General features: G+C 35.6%; 1 protein-coding gene across 1 annotated transcript in view; it reads right to left on the bottom strand.

The window, feature by feature from the left end:
• UPF2 (UPF2 regulator of nonsense mediated mRNA decay) overlaps positions 1 to 19177 on the bottom strand; it is a 52163-nt gene that overhangs the window by 9625 nt on the left and 23361 nt on the right. The window contains exons 11-20 of the mRNA XM_021530978.2: positions 18701 to 18817; positions 13728 to 13913; positions 12999 to 13202; positions 12105 to 12380; positions 10537 to 10720; positions 8266 to 8405; positions 7126 to 7230; positions 6095 to 6193; positions 5255 to 5422; positions 727 to 868 (exon numbers count right to left, since the gene is read on the bottom strand). Of these exons, the coding sequence (XP_021386653.1) occupies positions 727 to 868; positions 5255 to 5422; positions 6095 to 6193; positions 7126 to 7230; positions 8266 to 8405; positions 10537 to 10720; positions 12105 to 12380; positions 12999 to 13202; positions 13728 to 13913; positions 18701 to 18817 (1621 nt within the window). The remainder of the gene's footprint in view (positions 1 to 726; positions 869 to 5254; positions 5423 to 6094; positions 6194 to 7125; positions 7231 to 8265; positions 8406 to 10536; positions 10721 to 12104; positions 12381 to 12998; positions 13203 to 13727; positions 13914 to 18700; positions 18818 to 19177) is intronic.

The raw sequence follows: 19177 nt of genomic DNA, 5'->3' as shown, positions 1-19177 counted from the left end.
AGTTGAATCTGAAAAAAAGCACAACCCAAAACAAACCACCCAACAACCAAACACATGAGGTGCACCTGTTTGGGGACTGTATGATCTGCTGTATTAACTGTTGGCTTCAATCTACCCAGGTTCCAAAGTGCCTGACTCACATTCAAAACACAAATTAATCATGTAATCTGTACAAAACCCTCATTTTGTTAATATATGCTTATGCTCCAGATTTGAGGACTCTGAGAACCTTTACAAAATGAAGCTGAGGTAACATTTTGTATTTCTCTCTAGGTTACCTCACAACTTGCAATTCTCAGTAAGACTAAGGAGTCTAAACATTATTAATACCTAAAACACCTATTAATAGTTTAAAAGCAGACCTTAAGTCACACAGAATTAATCTTGTATCCAACTCAACTGCCTTGCAGTAAACATCACATTGATTTTGTAAAACCTCAATTTTAAAAGAACAATCTCAATTCTTCCCCTTTCCCAAAATAAATGGAAACGCTGAAATTTGAGATCCACTTGAAAATTCCTTTTCATGGAACAATTACAAAAACTTCTCCAAGTATAAAGACCAAAAAGGAAACAATAAATGACTAAAACCAAAATAAAGGTTTCCCATAAGTACTCCAAATCAATATTTAGAACTTCAGCTGCTAATCATCACAAATAACACTTTCTGCAGATCCACAAAGGCTCCCCTGAAAATAAAAACTAAATCCTTGGTGATTTTCTTACCCTGATAGTCCTCTTGTTCCTGCCGCTCATTGATATCCAAAGTGAGCTTTTTCATCCTCATCCTCTCCTCCTGTTCTGCTTGCTGCTGGTTCCAATGGTTTGCAGCAAGTTGGGAAGACATCGGTACATTTAGGATCTTAAACTGCAAATGAAAAAAAGTTTTTAAGTGCTCATCAGAGGAAAAACCCAACCATTACAAAACGATCCAAAATACAGAAATGCTATGGTTATTTCAATGAGGTACTTTCTACAGAAGTTGCTACTGTGAAGTGTGTTGTTGGTTTGCTTTGAACCTCTATTTCACATAAAATAGCATGAGAAATTGCAAGACCTGCTAAAGACACAGAGAACACACAAAAAAGGCCAAGTTCAAAACCTATTACAAACAGTATTCAAGTGAAGAAAACTGTCTTTCCCTAGGAAGGCACAGATATATGCTTTATTTCTTATTTTCATACCAGCTGACTTGCCCACAGGGAATTGCCATGTTCTTGAGAGAAAAGCACCACAGCTGGTTCAGAAAGATGTATCTCCCTTCTTCAGGTCTCTTCCTTCCAAAGAGATGAAGCCCCCTGAGCAGCATATCTACTACTATCTCTTGTAAACAGAGGAAAAACATTTCAAGCATTTCAAACATTCCCTGGAATTCCCTGGCCAGTACTCTTCTCTTAAGAATAATTCTGGTTCCCAGTGCTGCTTCTTAGTCTAGTGACAGCCATGGTGTCTGATCATTTCCTCCTCCCCCATACCCAGATGTGCCCACTACACATTCTGATTTAAAGACCCATTATCTGATTTGCCATAAGGCACACCAGGTAAGACTGGCACTCCCACAGAAGTACCCTCTCTCTGGAAATCCAGCTGTTATTTTCAGGAAGGTGTAGGGAAGGTGATTTCTTTTTCCCCAGACTCAGAAAATCCAATTTGTTACTTCTACATATCTTTTTTTTTTACAGTTGTTCCAGCACAGAGAAATAATTCTTAATTTTATCCACAACTGAAAGAACAGTTCTAAGAAAATCCTCAATGCTGAAGTTTGCAAACATTTAGAAAAATCTCACTTCCTCCTTCAACTCCATGTCCATTAGAAATAAGCATTTCTATGCCATAAGAAGGTTAATGCATTTAATAATGACCACTCTTAATATTCCATGTACTACTTTGAATCCTGCTCCTTGTTACTCGTCATGGGAGATCTATTTCCAAAGAAACAGAAGTAATTTCCTAAACAGAAGTAAATTTCTGTTACACTGTCAAAAGCTGCAGAGAGAGGTAAATTATCAAAACCTCTGCTGAGAAGATTTAGAGTAAAAGCAAAATCCTCACCACCTGCAGTTATCACTAAAGAGTCTCAAGGTATCTCAGTAATGCCTCACTAGCAGCAGTGAGTGTGAGAAGGCTCAGATGAAGCACCTGAAAATAAACTGTCTTCAAAACAGTAAAGACAGACTCTTGCAAAGATCTGAGAAAAACCTGGGTACAGTAAATCCCTAAACCCTACCTACTACAAGATGCATTTAGATGAGATTTTTTTGGGGGGCTGGGGCAAAGGTAATAGCATATTATACTGAATATAGATAGGAAGAATAGAAAAGAAAGTTGAAATTCCAAGAGCAAAGTAAGCTTTGGTTACTTATTGCCGAGCAGGCTGTGCAGGTTCCCTGACATTATCAAATGAACTTTACGTAAACTACACAAATAACTAATCCATTAGCAGCATTTCATGATAAAAATCATTCCTCAGCTTCACCATTAAGCTCCTCATCCATTTTAATACGTCCTTTATATTTTCTTTGTTCTATTGATTTATCAGCTAAATGGGATTGGTATTTTCAAACAGGATGCTTAAACTAGAAAAAGAAAACTGAACTATAGAAGGGTGTAAATGAGAGAAAAAGATACAGAAAAACAACAGCCTGGCAATTAACAAAACACCACTGAGTCACTATCTCAAGGCAATCAGTTGCCACCTGAAATCCAGTCACTGATGACAATTACTACAGGATATGATGATCACTGAACAACTGAAACATTTCCAATATGCATATAGTGAAAAGGTGTATCAAAAACCTCTTATTGAATCTGTGAGATGGAGGCAGGATGCAGGATTTCACTTTAAAGATGTCAAACTGAAGGAAGACCAAAAATCATTATTCAGAGACTAGACCACAGATTTTACAAAAATGCCATGAGATAAAGACATGAAGATATAAATGAGATTAAAAAATTCCACTTTCAGGGAGAGATTTGCCCATTCCATGGATATCATTCTTTTATGGAGCCTTGCTAAAAATCTTTCAAAAGGAAGGAAATCTTTTGTCTTAGGCAGTAACCAAATTTCTTGACTTTCTTTTTACTGTCTATATCTCATTTTAGTTCATACCTACCTGGCATAAAACTTCCTGACTCAGAAACACCAAATGGTATTAGATACAGCTCAGCTCTGATCCCTTATGATGCCAACTTTATTTCCCCTTGCTCTCTCATGGTTTATGGATAAATCACAATGCCATCATCTTAATTTCAAATAACCATGTTAGGTTCTAACTGCTACTAGTTTTCAAAGTCTTGAGGATAAAATATGGTGTCTTGTCACTATCAGCCTGCAATGACCATTAATTTGGATATATGCATCTGGTAAATATCAGTCAGTTGCTCTTGGGTTACTTCAAAAAAACTACTTGTCAGTGCTGCACTAAAATCTGGGTGGACATTGACATGTCAACTGAGTATTTGGCAACTGGACCTCCACTACCAAATGTTACCCTCGGGAAGGAAGCACAGCACATTCCATTTTTCTAATATTTTCTTGTTTCAGGAGCACCACTGACAAAGAACACAGAGACTGAAATCATTACTAGCAGAGCAAGCATGTAGGCTGATGTCATTTATCAGTCTGGTGACAGTGCAGATGAAGTAAGTTACAGTTTCCCAGGTTTCTGCAAACTTCTTCGGACTGTTTTTAAAAGCTGAAAGTTTACAGCTATAACTTAACAATTAATCACCTCAAAACTCATTGCACATTCTGCTCATTCAGATTTAAAATAAAGCACTGTAAGAAGGAATAATTATTTTCTTTTCAACTCCACCTCTTCTTTCCTGTTTATTTTTCTATTAAAACTCTGTACTAAAACACATTTTTTTCCTGAATACAGAACTATGGACAAAGAAGCCTTTCATTAATTCAAGAGCTGAAGTAGTCTATAAAGCAACTGTTTTCTACATTTCTAGAAACACTGAGAGGAGTTTTGGCAGGAAAAGCCTACTCCAAAAACCAAATATTGGGGGAGGAGCAGGGAAAACTCCTGAACAAGTTCTGCTTTCTTTCTAAGTCACATTTCTGCAATACTTTCCCCTTTACATGGAATATGAAGATCCAAAAATTCCTTTGTAACTACAGATATTCCTAGTAAATTATTCTGAAAAAAGCTAAACAATTTTATTTTAAAAATGGAGTTCTCTTAACCCCCTTTTTAGGCCAATGACCACAAAAGTCTCCCACTTAGAGCTTTTGTAGAACTTTGTACACCACACTGAAGTTCCAGGAAAACAGAATAACCATTTCCTACACAGATTTTTGGAATGTGTTTTATACAAACAAAGAGAAGGAGCCTGGTTCAGGTTTATACTACTGTCACAATTTAGGTAACAAATCTAAAAACCGAGTAATGACATGGATCTAAACACTTGAAAGGCTCACATATATGGCACAAAACAATTCCTTGGGTATGCTTTCCATATAAATTCAGAGTAATTTATTTTCATCAAATTATTCAACCAAAAAGAAAATATTCCTTTAAAAGCCCTAAACCATGACAAGAAATACATATGGAATGTGTTAGGTAGAGATTTGTGTACTGTGCATTTGCTGAGCTAGGAAAATTCAAACATACACTGGAGAAAAGAGCCAAGACTAACATACTTAATCTTCAGCTTAGCTGCATGAAGCAAGGAGTTAGGTTTGTTTTATCAATCTGATTTCCATTTAAGTTTCTCCAAGAGATTCTCTCCATGCATTCTGGAATAGTCTCCTAACAGTGTCTTCAGGGATAATGACTTTTTTCTTTTTGCAAGTTGAATAAATTCAGCCAAGTGGCAGTTACTTAGGAAGTGGAATTTAGCAATAACCATATATTTTGATTTAAGGCTGAAAGTGTTTTCAGGAAAAGCTGTAGAATCTTAGAATTTCTGGAATATTCATTTTTCTTTCTAGTCCTTTCAACATTCAGTGGCAGTCCACCAACCACATCTCTTCATCTTCCACAACTATATCTAAAATACATACAAGATATCACTGACCTACTGAGAGAATCACCAAATGCAAAAAGTAATCTGACCACAGACTTTTTCTACATCATTCCTACTAACAACCAAGAATTCCAAGAAGTTATATATGGTATTTTCCATGTGTCAAAGTGAACTTTTCTGTATCTGATTTGGAGAAATGAAAGAAGAAATAGAAAATTCAGTGTTACTTTTTTTGAAGTGAAAGGTCTTGATTTATTTAAACAGTATCTATACACCTTACCTGCTGTTTGTTGCCTTTTCTTGTTAACATGACAAATGGCATTGTGTCCCCAGACTCTGACTCTCCTTCCCCACCTCCAAGTGGGGGGCCCTTCTTCAGCTGACTTTTGAGATGCAGAGGAATAGCAACATCCAACTGATGCACTTTAACAGATTCACCACTCCGTTGCTATGAAAAAAAAGTGAATTCTATAAATGATCAGATGTTGACATAGTCAGGCTGGCAACATTCATATTTTCACAACAGAGAAAAGGTTTAACCTTCCAGGAAAATAAAGTAATATATAACTACATTTATTAGGCTTACTATATTTTCCTTTTGTTTTCCTTGTTTATGAAGAAGAAAGTTACAGGATAATTTCTTAGGGAAATAAATCTAGAGACCTGATGAGACACACTGTAGAACATGCATTCTTAATTCAGGATTTTTTTGTACATCTTATTAATACATTTATTATACAGGACTTGCTATACTCAATACTGAAATATTTACCAGATGTGACTAAGAAAACAAAGTACAAGAAGCTTATGTAAATTTAAATATATCTGCATTTTAAGTCTATTAAAACTAAGGTAGTGTCAGAAATTTTGCACAGTATCCTGCTGCATTCATTACTCATTCTGTAAAATATATGTCAGTATGTCACTGGGCAAACAATACAATTAACAGGTATTTTACTAAAAGCCAAACAAGTCAACTGCACAGAAGACGCCAAACCAAAGGAAAAAAAAAGTTTTCATTCCTTTAGTATGGTAACCTAAGCAATAATCACTTATTTACTTCAAGGAAAAATCAACTACACTTAGCTGTACATTAAAATAAGAAAATAACTATTCATACCTGAAGATTTTCCAGCATCATCTTATCCAAGGCCTGAATGAAGTCCTCATCCTCTGCACAAGGGACATGCTTCAGTCCTCCTCCTTTAATCATTACTTCCTATTGCAATGGAAAAAAAAATCATCCATTACATTACATTCAGAAATATGAATATTCAGTATTCATAGAAGTAGAAAATATCCTTATTGCTTCCATATAATAGACAATCAAAAGGTTTATAGAACCAAATTGTTCAAGAAAGAAGTTATCAGCCTTCATTATTTTCTTGAAAGGCATATTTCCTGATATATGGTCACTCATAACATTCTGACAGACTTGTGTGTGTGTGTGTGTGTGTGTGTAGATGCATGGACACATTCAAGATGTGGCAACAATAAAAAAAGGTCTCTATCCTTAAGACAACTGTTTTAATTATATTTTTCATTAAGTTAATAAAGTTAGATGATATTTTCAGGGCAAAGGCTACTCTCCAATTATTTGGAAAGCACAACATGACAAAAAAAATGTCAGAAGTCAGCACTGTAACACATTGTTCTACAATGTTCATTATTTCCTTACTATGTAACTCTAATTCAGGCTCAACCCGAAGGGTTCTTTAGCTGCAAACATAATCTGTCAATCCAAAATTTGTATACAAATGTGGTGTACAAACCAACACTTCTTGGCTTGTCTCCTTTTCTGTTTTGAGATCTAGTGGAGTGTAACTGGTTTGCCTTGTTGTATCCTACCAGTTTGCTACTATTGCTGACATTGCAAAACCATAATTTACACAGTGTTTTCCAGTCTAGCTACCTGTGAAAGCTTACAGAGAAAATATGTTGTAGTAAATTTGACAGCATAAAAAATTTTCAAAAGGTAATAACCCAAGTATGCATACATGAAAATAAGCTATAAAATGTATTTGAAAGAATAGCAGGAAGTGTCCTTTCTGTATTTTTCCAGATATGTTATAAGCAGCACTGGGAAAAAACATTGAGTAAAGAAAACCAAAGATGCAAGTTCAATTCATTTATCTCCAGCTCAATACATACTGTATTCTCCTCGTCGGTTTCATTTTCCTTATTGGAGTCTGTAAGATAGTCAGTGTTCTCTTCCTCCTCTTCTTCACCCTCTTCTTCCTCGTTGTCAGAGCCCTCCTGAAACATTCAATTTTAACTGCTGACTATATTAAAACAAGAAGGACAGCTGGTTCCTCAAACATTTCCATAAACTCTTCATGTTGCTTAGTTAAGTCTTTGTAAATTTGTTTGGTTTTTATTTAATGTTTCAGTCTGAACTCACTCAGCTTTATTACTAATTTCACAAATGTACAGCAGAAAACTGGGACTGGTGGCTGATACACACTGCCACTCAGAGGGAACTCCACAAGCTGGAGGAATGGATTGGCAAGAACTCATGAAGGTCAAAAAGGGAAATACAAAGATCTCCAGAGGTGCCTTCCCTACCCTGCAATTGTTTCTGATTCTATTGATACTAATTTACGGGTGAAGGCACAAACCCAGCCAAACTTCAGGACCTTTAATGCTGAGAGATATCTATTGAAAGAAAGCTTATTAGTAAATCAACCAGCCCAAACATATGGAGAAGAACTGTTCTGTATTTCCTTGATGAACTCATTTTCTTGTAACAATACCATTATCATGTCAACTTTGCTGTGTCATACTGACAAGTCAGAATTTCTACGTGCTTGTGGTTTTTTTATTGGCTCCAACATTTTTGATTGAAAATATTATTAGCACAGTAAACAAGGAAGGTTTTCATGCTCCACAAATCTTTTATTTATTCATATTGCATAGACATATCCTGAACACCTGTTATTTTTTCCTAATGACTGCTTTGACATTTAGTCAATACATTTGCTTCTACAACAGATAAAAAAAGTCATCAGAAAGCGAGTTTTTTTCATGCCAAAAAACTGAAGGTGTCTTCTTGCTGAGAAGCAGCACATGGCCTGAGCAAAGCTATCAGGTTCAAGTTTCTGCCAAAATAAGGAATAAGCCTCAGACACTCATTTTTCCACATCCACAGAACTGGATGATATCCTCACAGTACTGACTGGGCTGTGCACACCCAGATTTCACCTGCTAACTCTGACTTAGAAGAGCTTCAGAAAGCAACAATCAATCAAAATCACTTATTTTACATGAGGCAAGGTAAATGATTAAGTTCACCTCTTCTTCTGGATCATTTACTTCACTTTCATTTCCAGATTGTTCCTCTGTCTCTGCTCCACCTTCCTCCTCTTCTTCATCCTCTTCCAAATTCTCTCCTTCTGTAATGGAATCCTTGGAATCTTTGTCATTCACAATTCCTTGAATTTGGAAAAAGAGAAAAATTTAGAACCTTAGAACATATATAACCACTAAAGTTATACATGGAAGATCAGTTCAGAAGTCCATTGTTACTGAGTACTGTAACTTCCCATTGGTAATAATACTTGACTTCTGAATGAAACATTTCCTATATAGTTAACTTAGACATAAAGGGTAATAATGTCCTGTCAGAAAAGGAGGAAAATATTAGAGAGAATGTTTAAAATCTCCCAGAGGATAGAAGAAGCTGTGCAAACTGCCTCAAAACATCCTCAAACTAAATGTGGGCCCTACTGACACATGCAACAAAATCTGGTTACCAAACTACAGAGACTGCACAAAACCAGCAGGATCAGAGACAGGAAGCCCCTGCAGTCTTTTGCTGCAGTACTTCCCTCTACTGTCAATTAACAGTTTTGAAACAACAATTTTCCCTGCCTATAATAAACCTTTATGATTCTCCCCTAATGCTCTGAGGCTGCACTTGAACCTATATGAGGATGTAGGTGCCTATATGAAATCTCTAGGAAAGCAAAGTCTCTTCCACAAGTACTGTCTGGTGTGCTCATCCTCCTTGCAGACAGCTCTGGCACTCTTACACTGTGGGTTTAGTTCATCTTGCAGTTTCTCTTGCTGACCTGCTTGCCTTCTGTCCTTCAAGATGTTTTAGTTTACACTGCATGTAAAATATCAAACATAAATATCTCCTTTCTTTCAGTAATGCATCCTTCAATCTATTAGATTATCTGTACCATTTCCACAGAACTGAAAAATTAGTCTTAGCTTTTTCCAGTGTTTCAGTGTCAAATTTAGTCTTAGATAAGAGATTTCAATCAGAATGTATTTAAGAATTGAGCATGGTTCTGATTCAGGAAAAAAATTAAGATCTGTTTTTAGAGAATGACTATTGCAATGTTTAAGTCACCCACTGCAAAACCCCCAAATTTTCAGCATACACTATTGTTCTCATACATTCTTTCTTCCTTCTTTTCTTAATTTAAAAGCCACTTAATCCTCCAGAGAATTGCTGATGTCTAGACTTCCAGTGGCCTGGAACTAGTTTCCTCGTTTCTCTAGGAATTTACTGAGGAGTCAACACAGTCATTATTCTGGTTGTCATTCCTTTTTTGACATTAGACCAAATGCACTTAGGGTCAGCCATCAATATAAAGTTTTGTGAAGCTCCTGTTATTTATAGGAAGGAAGTGCTGAGTAACTTTTAAAAGAATATTACAGTTTAAATAACTCATTGTATATCTTTTCTTTTGATATATCATTTTGAGAGCATGAAAACCATGAGTTCAGATCACACCATAGGGGAATTCCAATCTGCTTTTCAGTTACTACATAGGGCATTTCAAGGCATGTCAATTACATAAATATTATAATTTAAAAAAAAGTTCCTCCTAAACCAGAAGTTGCCACCTTTTATGTGATTATTAGACACATTCATCCCACTGAAATATTAATATTCATCCCATATTCTTAAAAATTGAATGTGTGCAAGTTGGTGAAGTGCTCTAATTAACACTTAAAAAGTGCAAGCTTTAAATATAAAATCTTTTAATGAACAAGTTTGTTTTCAAATAAAAATGGAAGATTAGAAAACAACTCAATTTAACACTGAGTACAGTAGTAGCCAACATTTTCTAAGAACGGATATGTAGAGCTTTAAAGAGATTTAAAGATTAATATGATGATAACAGTTTAAATACTCACTAATCAGTCTATTTTCAACACAGCTGTGCTGCCAGCCCCATTGTTTTCTCCTGAAATTAGTTTGATTCCTCCATTTTGCTGATTAATGATTTTCTTTCTCCTAACTTGCACCATGTGACTCCATAAATTAATAAACACACAGACACACACTTCTGCTCTCCAAATATCATTATATTAAGAGTATTCATATTGACTATTTTTACAACATCTATTACTTTAGAGCTATGAAGATTCTGTATGGTATCTATGATGATTAGAAAGAAATATGCAAAAAAGGTACAAAAACATTTCTATCATGAGAATAAATGATCCTAACAGTAACAAAAGTTACCTATTACCAACATAAAGAGACAATTTTAAGAATTACAGGAATTGTCAAAAATACCTTACTTCCCTTGCACATTTTCTTACCCAATTTTATTAGGAATTCTCGTTCCAAGTCTTGCACCTGTCTGACAGCTTCTTCCAGAGAATTGCAGAGCTTTATCTTTGGTCTCAGCAGTTCCAGTGTATCACTGATCATATAGTCTATGTCTATAGGAAAAGGGTGGTCTTTTGTCCAAACATCCAGACTTTTTTTCCACCACACATAGCGCTAGAATACCAAATATTGAAATCAATTATACGCACACTGAAGTTTATAAACGATTTAAGTTATGAAGTTTAAAATGTCGTGTTTGCACAGTAAAAAATGCAAAAGCTTTCATGTCACTACTCTCCTATTTCATACAACTGTTAGATATTTTGATATCACTAGAACTTGTTTGATAATACTGGATATCACAAACATTAAGAATCATAACTACTGTTAAAAGTATGAAGACTAAACAAAAAAGCCCTGACAAGAAAGTGCCTTCCCATGGTAAACTCTTTCTACAAGAGATGACCATTTAACAACCAGCCAGATTTTGATTCCTTCCCCCAAATATTTTCAATAAAATTAATTTCCCCAAAGGCATATTATGAGGAAAAGGGGGAAAACATCATTAAAAAAACCTGTAGACTGCAGCCAGCTTCAATTGCCTTATCCAGTTTGCTTTACAACAAATTCACGTATACCTCTTAAAGTGAAAAATTAATGCCAATTTTAAGTGAACCTAACAGTAGAACATGAGAACTAAGGTGCTGCAAAAACTGCATCTGAAAATGAAGTATGAATAACAGAATCTTATTTAAAAGATGACATGTTCAAGAGGATGGCTTGCTGAAATTATTAGGTGTAACAGAAATATAATTGCATCTTCCCCAAAACATTTCTTTTTGCATTTAAAAATCAGACTGTATCATACCATGAGCAGCATGGTCCAGTGGGAGGTGTCCCTGCCTATGGCAAGGGGTTTGAACGAGGCGATCCTTGAGGTCCCTTCCAACCCAAACCATTCAGAGGTTCTACACTTCAACACACCACTTTACACCTTGCATGCAGATGAGTGACTTTGTACCCTTAGGGTTTGAAATAAGCTATCACCTTAATTTTAGTTTTTCAATACCCTTGTTTTAGTATAAATTATAGAGAAAAGCAGAAGGAAAAAGAAATTAAATCCAGCAAGTTTTAGCATGAATTCCATGGTCTGGAATTCCTCATTTCAGTGTTTAAACACTCATTATGAAATCTTTTCTCCACTTCATTACATTTATTGAGTCAGAACTTTCTTTGCTGCAACTTGTGCCCATTACCTCTCATCCTCTCACTGTGCAGGCATGAGAAGTATGTGACTCCTCTTTCTCTACGAAAACCATCAGCTGAGGACAGCAGCCTAAATAATCTCTTCTTCAAGTTCAGCAAACTCCTATGTGAGCACTGAGTGCCTCCAGATCATTTTGGTATAACTCAACATATTACTTGAAACTAAAACTGCTACCAGACATACAAGCTTCTACAAATTACAGAGTTAGAGAACAGTGAGACAAATATGTACCAGACTGACTTATAATAGCTTGTTAAAGAACTTTACAGATCTGCATAAAATTTAGAATACCTGAAAATATACAAGGAAGCAATCAAGTTTTCGCTTGCTGGATCCTCTGTCAAAATACTGCCCGCAGGTATCAAGGATAGTACAGACAAGTCTGATTCTGAAAAGATGTTCTGGAGGGTCCAGTGGACTAGGACTGCCATCAGGGTTCACACCAAAAGAGGTGAAGGAATACAGAGTTCTAAATATTACAGCTGACTCCACCATTCGATAATTGTAAAGTTCCCCCAAAAACTTGGCACTGCTGATCCGCCGTTGGTTGAACTTTGGTTGATTAACCTTTATCAAAAAAGAACAAGAAAATTCGCTCTATCATACAGACACAACAGAAAATTTGAAAACCCAACCCCAACCAACCTTTTACAAAGGAAAAAGGTGTATAAAAAAGTTGACAGAACTTCTTATAATAAAAGATGCTTATTTATAGCTACATACATTACACAAAAGTAAACATTAAAAAGTAGTTATGAAAGTTGGTCAGCTAGTAAGTTCCAATACATTTAGCATACACTCAATCTATGATGACTTTTCAGTTAGAGAAATCTTGTAAATATAACGGCTTTTAAAATATGGACTGGTTTCCAAAGTTACTGGAAGTTGTGTAAATCTGTCTACACTGTCAAAGAATAAATTCCATGGCCTTACTATGATAAGGGAGGGAAAAGAATTGTCTTAAGTAATGTTAGTTTGGTTTTGTTGGGTTTTTTTTTGTTGGGGCACAGTTATTGTATTAATTTAGATAAACCTATACAAAGCAAGTACCTGAGGTAGAAAAGCCATCAGACCCAAACAAAAAAAAAGAGAATCCAAGGATTCCTTTCTTTAAGTACAATTATTTTTGTTTTCCATTCAACATAAGTAGATGAGTATAGCTTAGCAAGGATACTGATTGTTTACCTCCATTCCTAGTCGAATATCCTCTAGTACTCCATCCACAACATGAATTCCCACATCCTCCTGGTAAAGGACCAACCCTGCTAAGAGGTTGGCTACACAGTGAATACTATTATATTTCACATTCCAGATGTTGATCATACAGCATATAACATAGTCCTTAACTTCTGCATCCTGCCAAGGCAGCTTGCGCATCTGTCTCAGGACCTAAACCAAATTTTAAGACAAGCTTCACATTTTAGCAGGTAAAATATCAAGATGCTCCCTGTCATTCCCCCCTCTCCTGGCTGGGATGAAATTCCTGTAAGCACCTGCAAACAACTTTGTTCTCCCTTCCAGGCATCCTCTAGACCTGCAGTGGCTATGGAAGAATCTATGTACATAACCCAACTGCTGTCCTTGAGCAGATCAAGTTGTCCAAGGCTGTTCCATAATTTCCTTGCCCTCACAGTCTGTATTTAACTGAAGCCTTTTGTCCCTTATTATCCCAATACAATGTACAGAACACAATGATTCTCATCTCACTCTCCCTTTGTTCGGCATGTGATGCTGTTGAGAACACAGGTCCACAACTATGTTCCAATAAAAGAAATTAACCATTTTATTCATGAATAAAAAAAGGATCCCTCTTCCTTGCAACTGAAAAAACCATAGCTCTCCCCAGACCTTTTCCAAAGTTACTACTACACCACTTTCAGTAAAAACTGCATTGAAGATTTTGAAAGGATTTACCTTCTCTGTGGTGACCTTGGAGAGATCCTTGTAAAGAAGCTTACGGATATATTCCTGCAAAGGAGGACGTTTTTTCTTCACAGTTTTTTCAGCTGGAGGAGGATTACAGTAGTAATAGGCATTTTCTACCATTGTAACATAGCGTGCATCAAGATGCATTGCTTGTTTTTTCCTCATCATTTGTTCCTGGAAACAAATGCAAATGACCAGTTAAGAGATGCTGACATACCACATTTTCAAGCCAAAGGCTTTAAGAGTTACATTTGGGATACAGCAAATATGAAAGGTTGCAGAAAAGTAAGTTAAAAGCTTGGGTAGAGAGAAAAAAAGATAAAGTAAATATATATGGCTTTGTGTTGCTCTTTCCACAGTCATTTTTCTTTATGATCCCTCTTTTTATAATGGCTCACATGTGGTAAAAAAGGTTTCTGAGAAGTATTTAACTCAAAATGTTAGTGCTACTGTTCAGATAAACGGTTCCTAAGACTACTGATTAAAACATTATTTAACTAGATTTTATTTAACTAAAGTAGCTGAAATACTGATGTCTTGACACAAACACAGTGAATTATCATAAGACTGGCAATCTACTTTTTACATCAGCATGTAACTCCAGAGAATTTCTGATGGTTTATATGAATTTCCAAAGGTTTAGACAACAGAATTTGCCTTATTCCATGCTCCATTACTGCTGTTTACCAAAGCAGAATCAACTGCAAGAAAAACAGGATCTACCATAAAGTAATATTTCAGGAAAAATCAGACAAGTAAGACTTAGCATTAATTACTGTGCTTAATTGTTATGATTGTCCGGATTTTTGTCACTTAGTAAAATCTTTTCTCCATACTTCACTTTAGATGTATAAGTAAAGGCTTGTTTTTTGGGGTTTAAAAATTTATTTTATCCAAAAAAAGCAGTTCTAAGCTGCTGATTTTTACAGTTAAAGATGAGCTTAATTCCATTATTAAATTACTTTTTAGTATGCATCTGTGTAATTATATGTATATAAGTGTAACTCTGTAAGTGCTCCTATGGTGGTTCACCAGGAAACTGGACCTGTATAAACTTTATTAGCTGCTAGAGGTTGGCTACACAGTAATTTATAACTCCAAATAGATAAACAAAATTAACATGTAAGTACTGTTTCATCCCTACACACAAATATTAGTATATCCATTCAGGCAGTCCTGTAAACCAACCAAGAGTTTAAACCTCCTTTGATTACTGGTGAGAAACCACGATTTTTCATGCTGGTGGCCTTTCCACTAAACCTGAATAATTTAAAATTACTTTTATAAGGCAGACATTTCAGTTCAACTGAAATGTCAATGTACTCAAACAGCTCCATAACCCTGAGTTTCAGCTGCTAATTCAATGAGGAAGAGTAGCTTTGTGTAACACAGTAAGCCAACAAATAACGTTAAGTTTCCTCCTGGATTTTAGTCATCGATCAACAGGAAGGTCTCCAGCTGACAGCAACCCTAAGGCATTTCATTCTTAACCTTTTCCACGACACAAATGGTCTTTCCTTTGATTCCCTGTGAGACTGTTCCTTTCCAAATGGGAAATTTCTGTCAGTAACAGCACATTTTCCTACAGGCACCTAACAGATGCACAGCACTTAACAACTGAGTACATAAATTGTTTTATGTGGGGAAAAACACTTAGAGTAGAAAATTCCCAAACTTCACCATGTCATATATGTTAATGTTACCTTTGAAAGTGTTTCACCTTTTCTAGATAGATCAAGAGAAAATACACCTTTGCTGCCTTAAAAGCATTTGCCATGCTACATTATAAACAGAAAAATGAAATGGGCCAAAGTGAAGCAAAACAGAGAAAATGGCGGAAGGGCTTGCAAATAACATTTTAAATCCTCTAAACCTACACAATTTATATATTTTTCTGTTATAAAAAGTTATACATTACACTGTAAATAATAGTTCGTAACTAAAATGTGTCTTCCCAGAAGAGACAAGAAGTCTCAACATGACTGTAATTAATTGGGTTTTGAGCAGTCTCGAGTGTGTGTTCTAACTGTAAGTGGATTGTATTAGTCTTAATCTCTACTTATTAAAAATCCTCAGCATTTCAAGAAACTGTTTCAGTCCTTTTTCAGCTAAGGCATCAGACAGGCAGGAAAGAGGAATTAAAACACTACACTGTTTGTAGTGACAAAAACCTTGATGCAATTCAGAAGAAAAAAGCAAGACCTGTGGTCCAAAGTGCTTGAAGCCCATCAGCTACTTTGGGTCATTCTTTTACTAGGCTAAAATTAAGAACTACACAGGTAAATCACTACATTTAAAGATTAGGTTTCTGTTTTTCCTTTGATAAAAACAGACCAAAACAACGTTAAAGTATCCATGTTAAAATATTAAAACTGTTTGGGTTTTTCTTCTTGGCAAGTAGCACAATCTTTCTGCATATAGCATATATTGCAGAAGCATTTCAAAAGAAAATCTGTGACCATTAGGGAAAAAAGAAAGAAGCAACTCATCAAAGTCTAAGCATACTGAGAATTCCAGTTTTGGAAAGCATTTAACAACTGACATTTAAACATCAGATTATAGCAAGATACTGAAACTGTTCCTGCTTCCCTTTAATACCTGCACTGCTCTGCCCTGCTACTCATTCTGACAGTTCAAAATGGAAATTTTTAATTTCCTGGAAGCACATTATTGTTATAGTGAATTAACACAGTTCTACATGAACTGCATTTACTTTGCCACAGCCTCCTTCTGTACAAACAACACCAGTAACAGCAGTCACACCAAGAAGGAAGCCACTGTGCAGTTTAAATTCTGTATCTTTATTAACACAAGTGATCTGGCCCTAAAGCTCAAGACATTGTCTTAGTTAAATGATTAAAAATGCATCAGAAAGCTTTTAATACCAGAATTTCAAATATTCTTTCAGCAAGACCACAACGGCATAATACAAGTATTTGATATTTAAACTCGATTATGTTACAGAAACATAGACCAAGATGAAGCTGATCTTCCTTTCAAAGCTCCAATTCAAATAATCTAATTCAAATAGTTCATCAATCCTGATCAATCCTAAAGCCAATCTAGTTTTACATTAGTATTTTAAATTATATAAATGACACTGAATTTGAAAGATTTGCCAAGATGACCATTACTAGAAATAAACATTGTCCTAATAAAAGAAGAATCACTAAATAATCTGCAAAACATGAAGCAGTTGCACAAAACCAGGGTATGTTCACAGAATAAGTTGCTTAGTGTCACTAAAGTTGCAATGCTCTTACAAACACTTTACTTCTCAATAAGTAATTTTTCCTTAATTACTTTTAAAATCCATTCTTAACTATTACTTTTTTCCACACCAATACAAAGCAACATTGTCTTTAATAGGAGACATGCAGCCTGTTTGGAATCTTTTTATAAAATACATCATCAGCAGTAAAGATTAGGATCAATAATTATTTAGAGGATCAACAGGCCTTAATTCTACCCATAAGAGTAGATCAGCTTTACAATTGATTAGATTTTTACCACAGGATTGTTATCAGATTGCTTTGGGAGAAATCTTTTCCGGAGGTCACACCAAATTGTACCATAAGACTATGATCCAATTTGTTTAAGATTATTTAAGACAAAATTAATCTCTGTAGGTTTTTTAGTGGAATGTTAGAAGATGCAGCTATTAAGATGGATGAAGAATATAATTCTATTTTGCCTATTTTACATCTCAATAAATAGATATTCCAAACTTATTTGCCATCTTTCACCTTCTCCTGGTTCCTCAATGCATAAGAAAAGACTACTTATCCAAAACCTTGTGAGGCTTTAAGCCTCAGTAATTCAAACAGTGTTTGTGGTTTGTCTTGCACTTCACAGTTAAGCCATATTCAGCATTCATCCAGCAGATTCCAGCAATCCAGCTAACAGTCAGCATTTTTGTAGTGCATAACACTAAAAGCAGTCAGTTACAAAAACTAGCTCTGGTATAAGCATTTAATTTTTCCTGACTTCTAAAATTTTTATTAACTACCAGAAAGTGCTAGCAATGAGTAAAATGTCTTTTAAAGATAATGGAACTGAGTATTCAGGGGAAAAATTCTTGATTATGGAAAGGAATATATTTCACAATACAACACATCAGCTGGCAAACCTTTAGAGGACTGAGATTCAAACCTTTCAAGATACAAAGTACACTGCTACAAAAAGCAGGAGCCAAGGAACTGGCAGTTCATTTGCCCATCTCTTTCCTCTCATGACTGTACCACCTCAACAGATGTTCTGACATTCAAAGAGGTTCAGAAAAAAACAGTATTTTTTGGAAAATGAATTGTATAGCAATTTACCCAAGTATGCAACTGCTTCTCCATTAATTAGAGCACAAGAAGAGAGACTACTGGTTTAAGAGAAAGTGAACCTATCTTTGAAAGTCTTCTTCAACCATGTCTGACTCGGTCTCTTGCCCTGGACAGAGTTTTAGGACTGTCTCCCATGTCAGAAATATATTATTCAGTTCTTGTTATTTTTTTATTCAGTTCTTGTTATTTTTAAGTCTTTGCCAGTACTTTTTCAGAGTTACAAATCCCAATTCTAATCTTAATTCCCAATCTCTATTTCTAAAACTGCTTCTCTTTTTGACATTTAGAACCCCAGATCATTATACAGGGCATAGAAACCATGTTTTGAACAAATGTCTTCACTTCCACTCTACTATTTTTCCCCTCAAACACTATTTCAGGCATGTTCAGGTACAGCTACAATATTCTTTCAACCTCATCCTCTGGGTTTGCCCTGTCTCTGAATTACTAGTAGTTCAAGAGCAATAGCTTTTTACTTCAGAAATTGAAGTTTTTCTTTTTACATTTTCTTTCAAGTCATGAAGAGGCTGTTAGGTCAACTGGAGTTCTCGAGAACAGTTTCAAAAAGAAGTAATTGCTTTAAGTCAGACCATGGCACCCTCCCCCGTAAGACAAGTTTTTTCTTACCAAAAGAACACTGGTTCTTAGGTGAGACTCTGGTGATCTGAAGAGGAATCTTCCACAGGTTTCCAGCAAGGTACACGCCATTTCAATATGGTGATGAGAGAAGTCTGACAGAAGCATCTGGTATGTATTTATATAAAAGCACAGCTTGTTAAACATCTTTTTCAGCTGCAGAAAACATTAAGTTATAGCTACCAGACATTATCTGGTGTAACAAATTCTTTATGGAAAAAATGCCAATGGATTTCACTGATCAGATGTTAGGATTGGCAAGGCCCTGGCACAGGTTGCCTAAAGAAGCTGTAGATGCCCCATCCCTGGAAGTGTTCAAGGTCTCTTGGATGGAATTCTGAGAAAGCAAGTCTAGGAGGAAGGTGTCCCTGTCCAAGACAGGGAATTGGAACCAGATGATCTTTAAGGTCTCATCCAACCCAAATTATTCTATGAATATTCAAAAGATTAATCTCATTTTAAAATTCT

The sequence above is a fragment of the Lonchura striata genome, chromosome 5 (assembly GCF_046129695.1).
Source record: "Lonchura striata isolate bLonStr1 chromosome 5, bLonStr1.mat, whole genome shotgun sequence".
Taxonomy (NCBI): domain Eukaryota; kingdom Metazoa; phylum Chordata; class Aves; order Passeriformes; family Estrildidae; genus Lonchura; species Lonchura striata.
The sequence above is the reverse complement of the archived record's forward strand: the minus strand, read 5'-3'. Positions and strand labels throughout refer to the sequence as shown.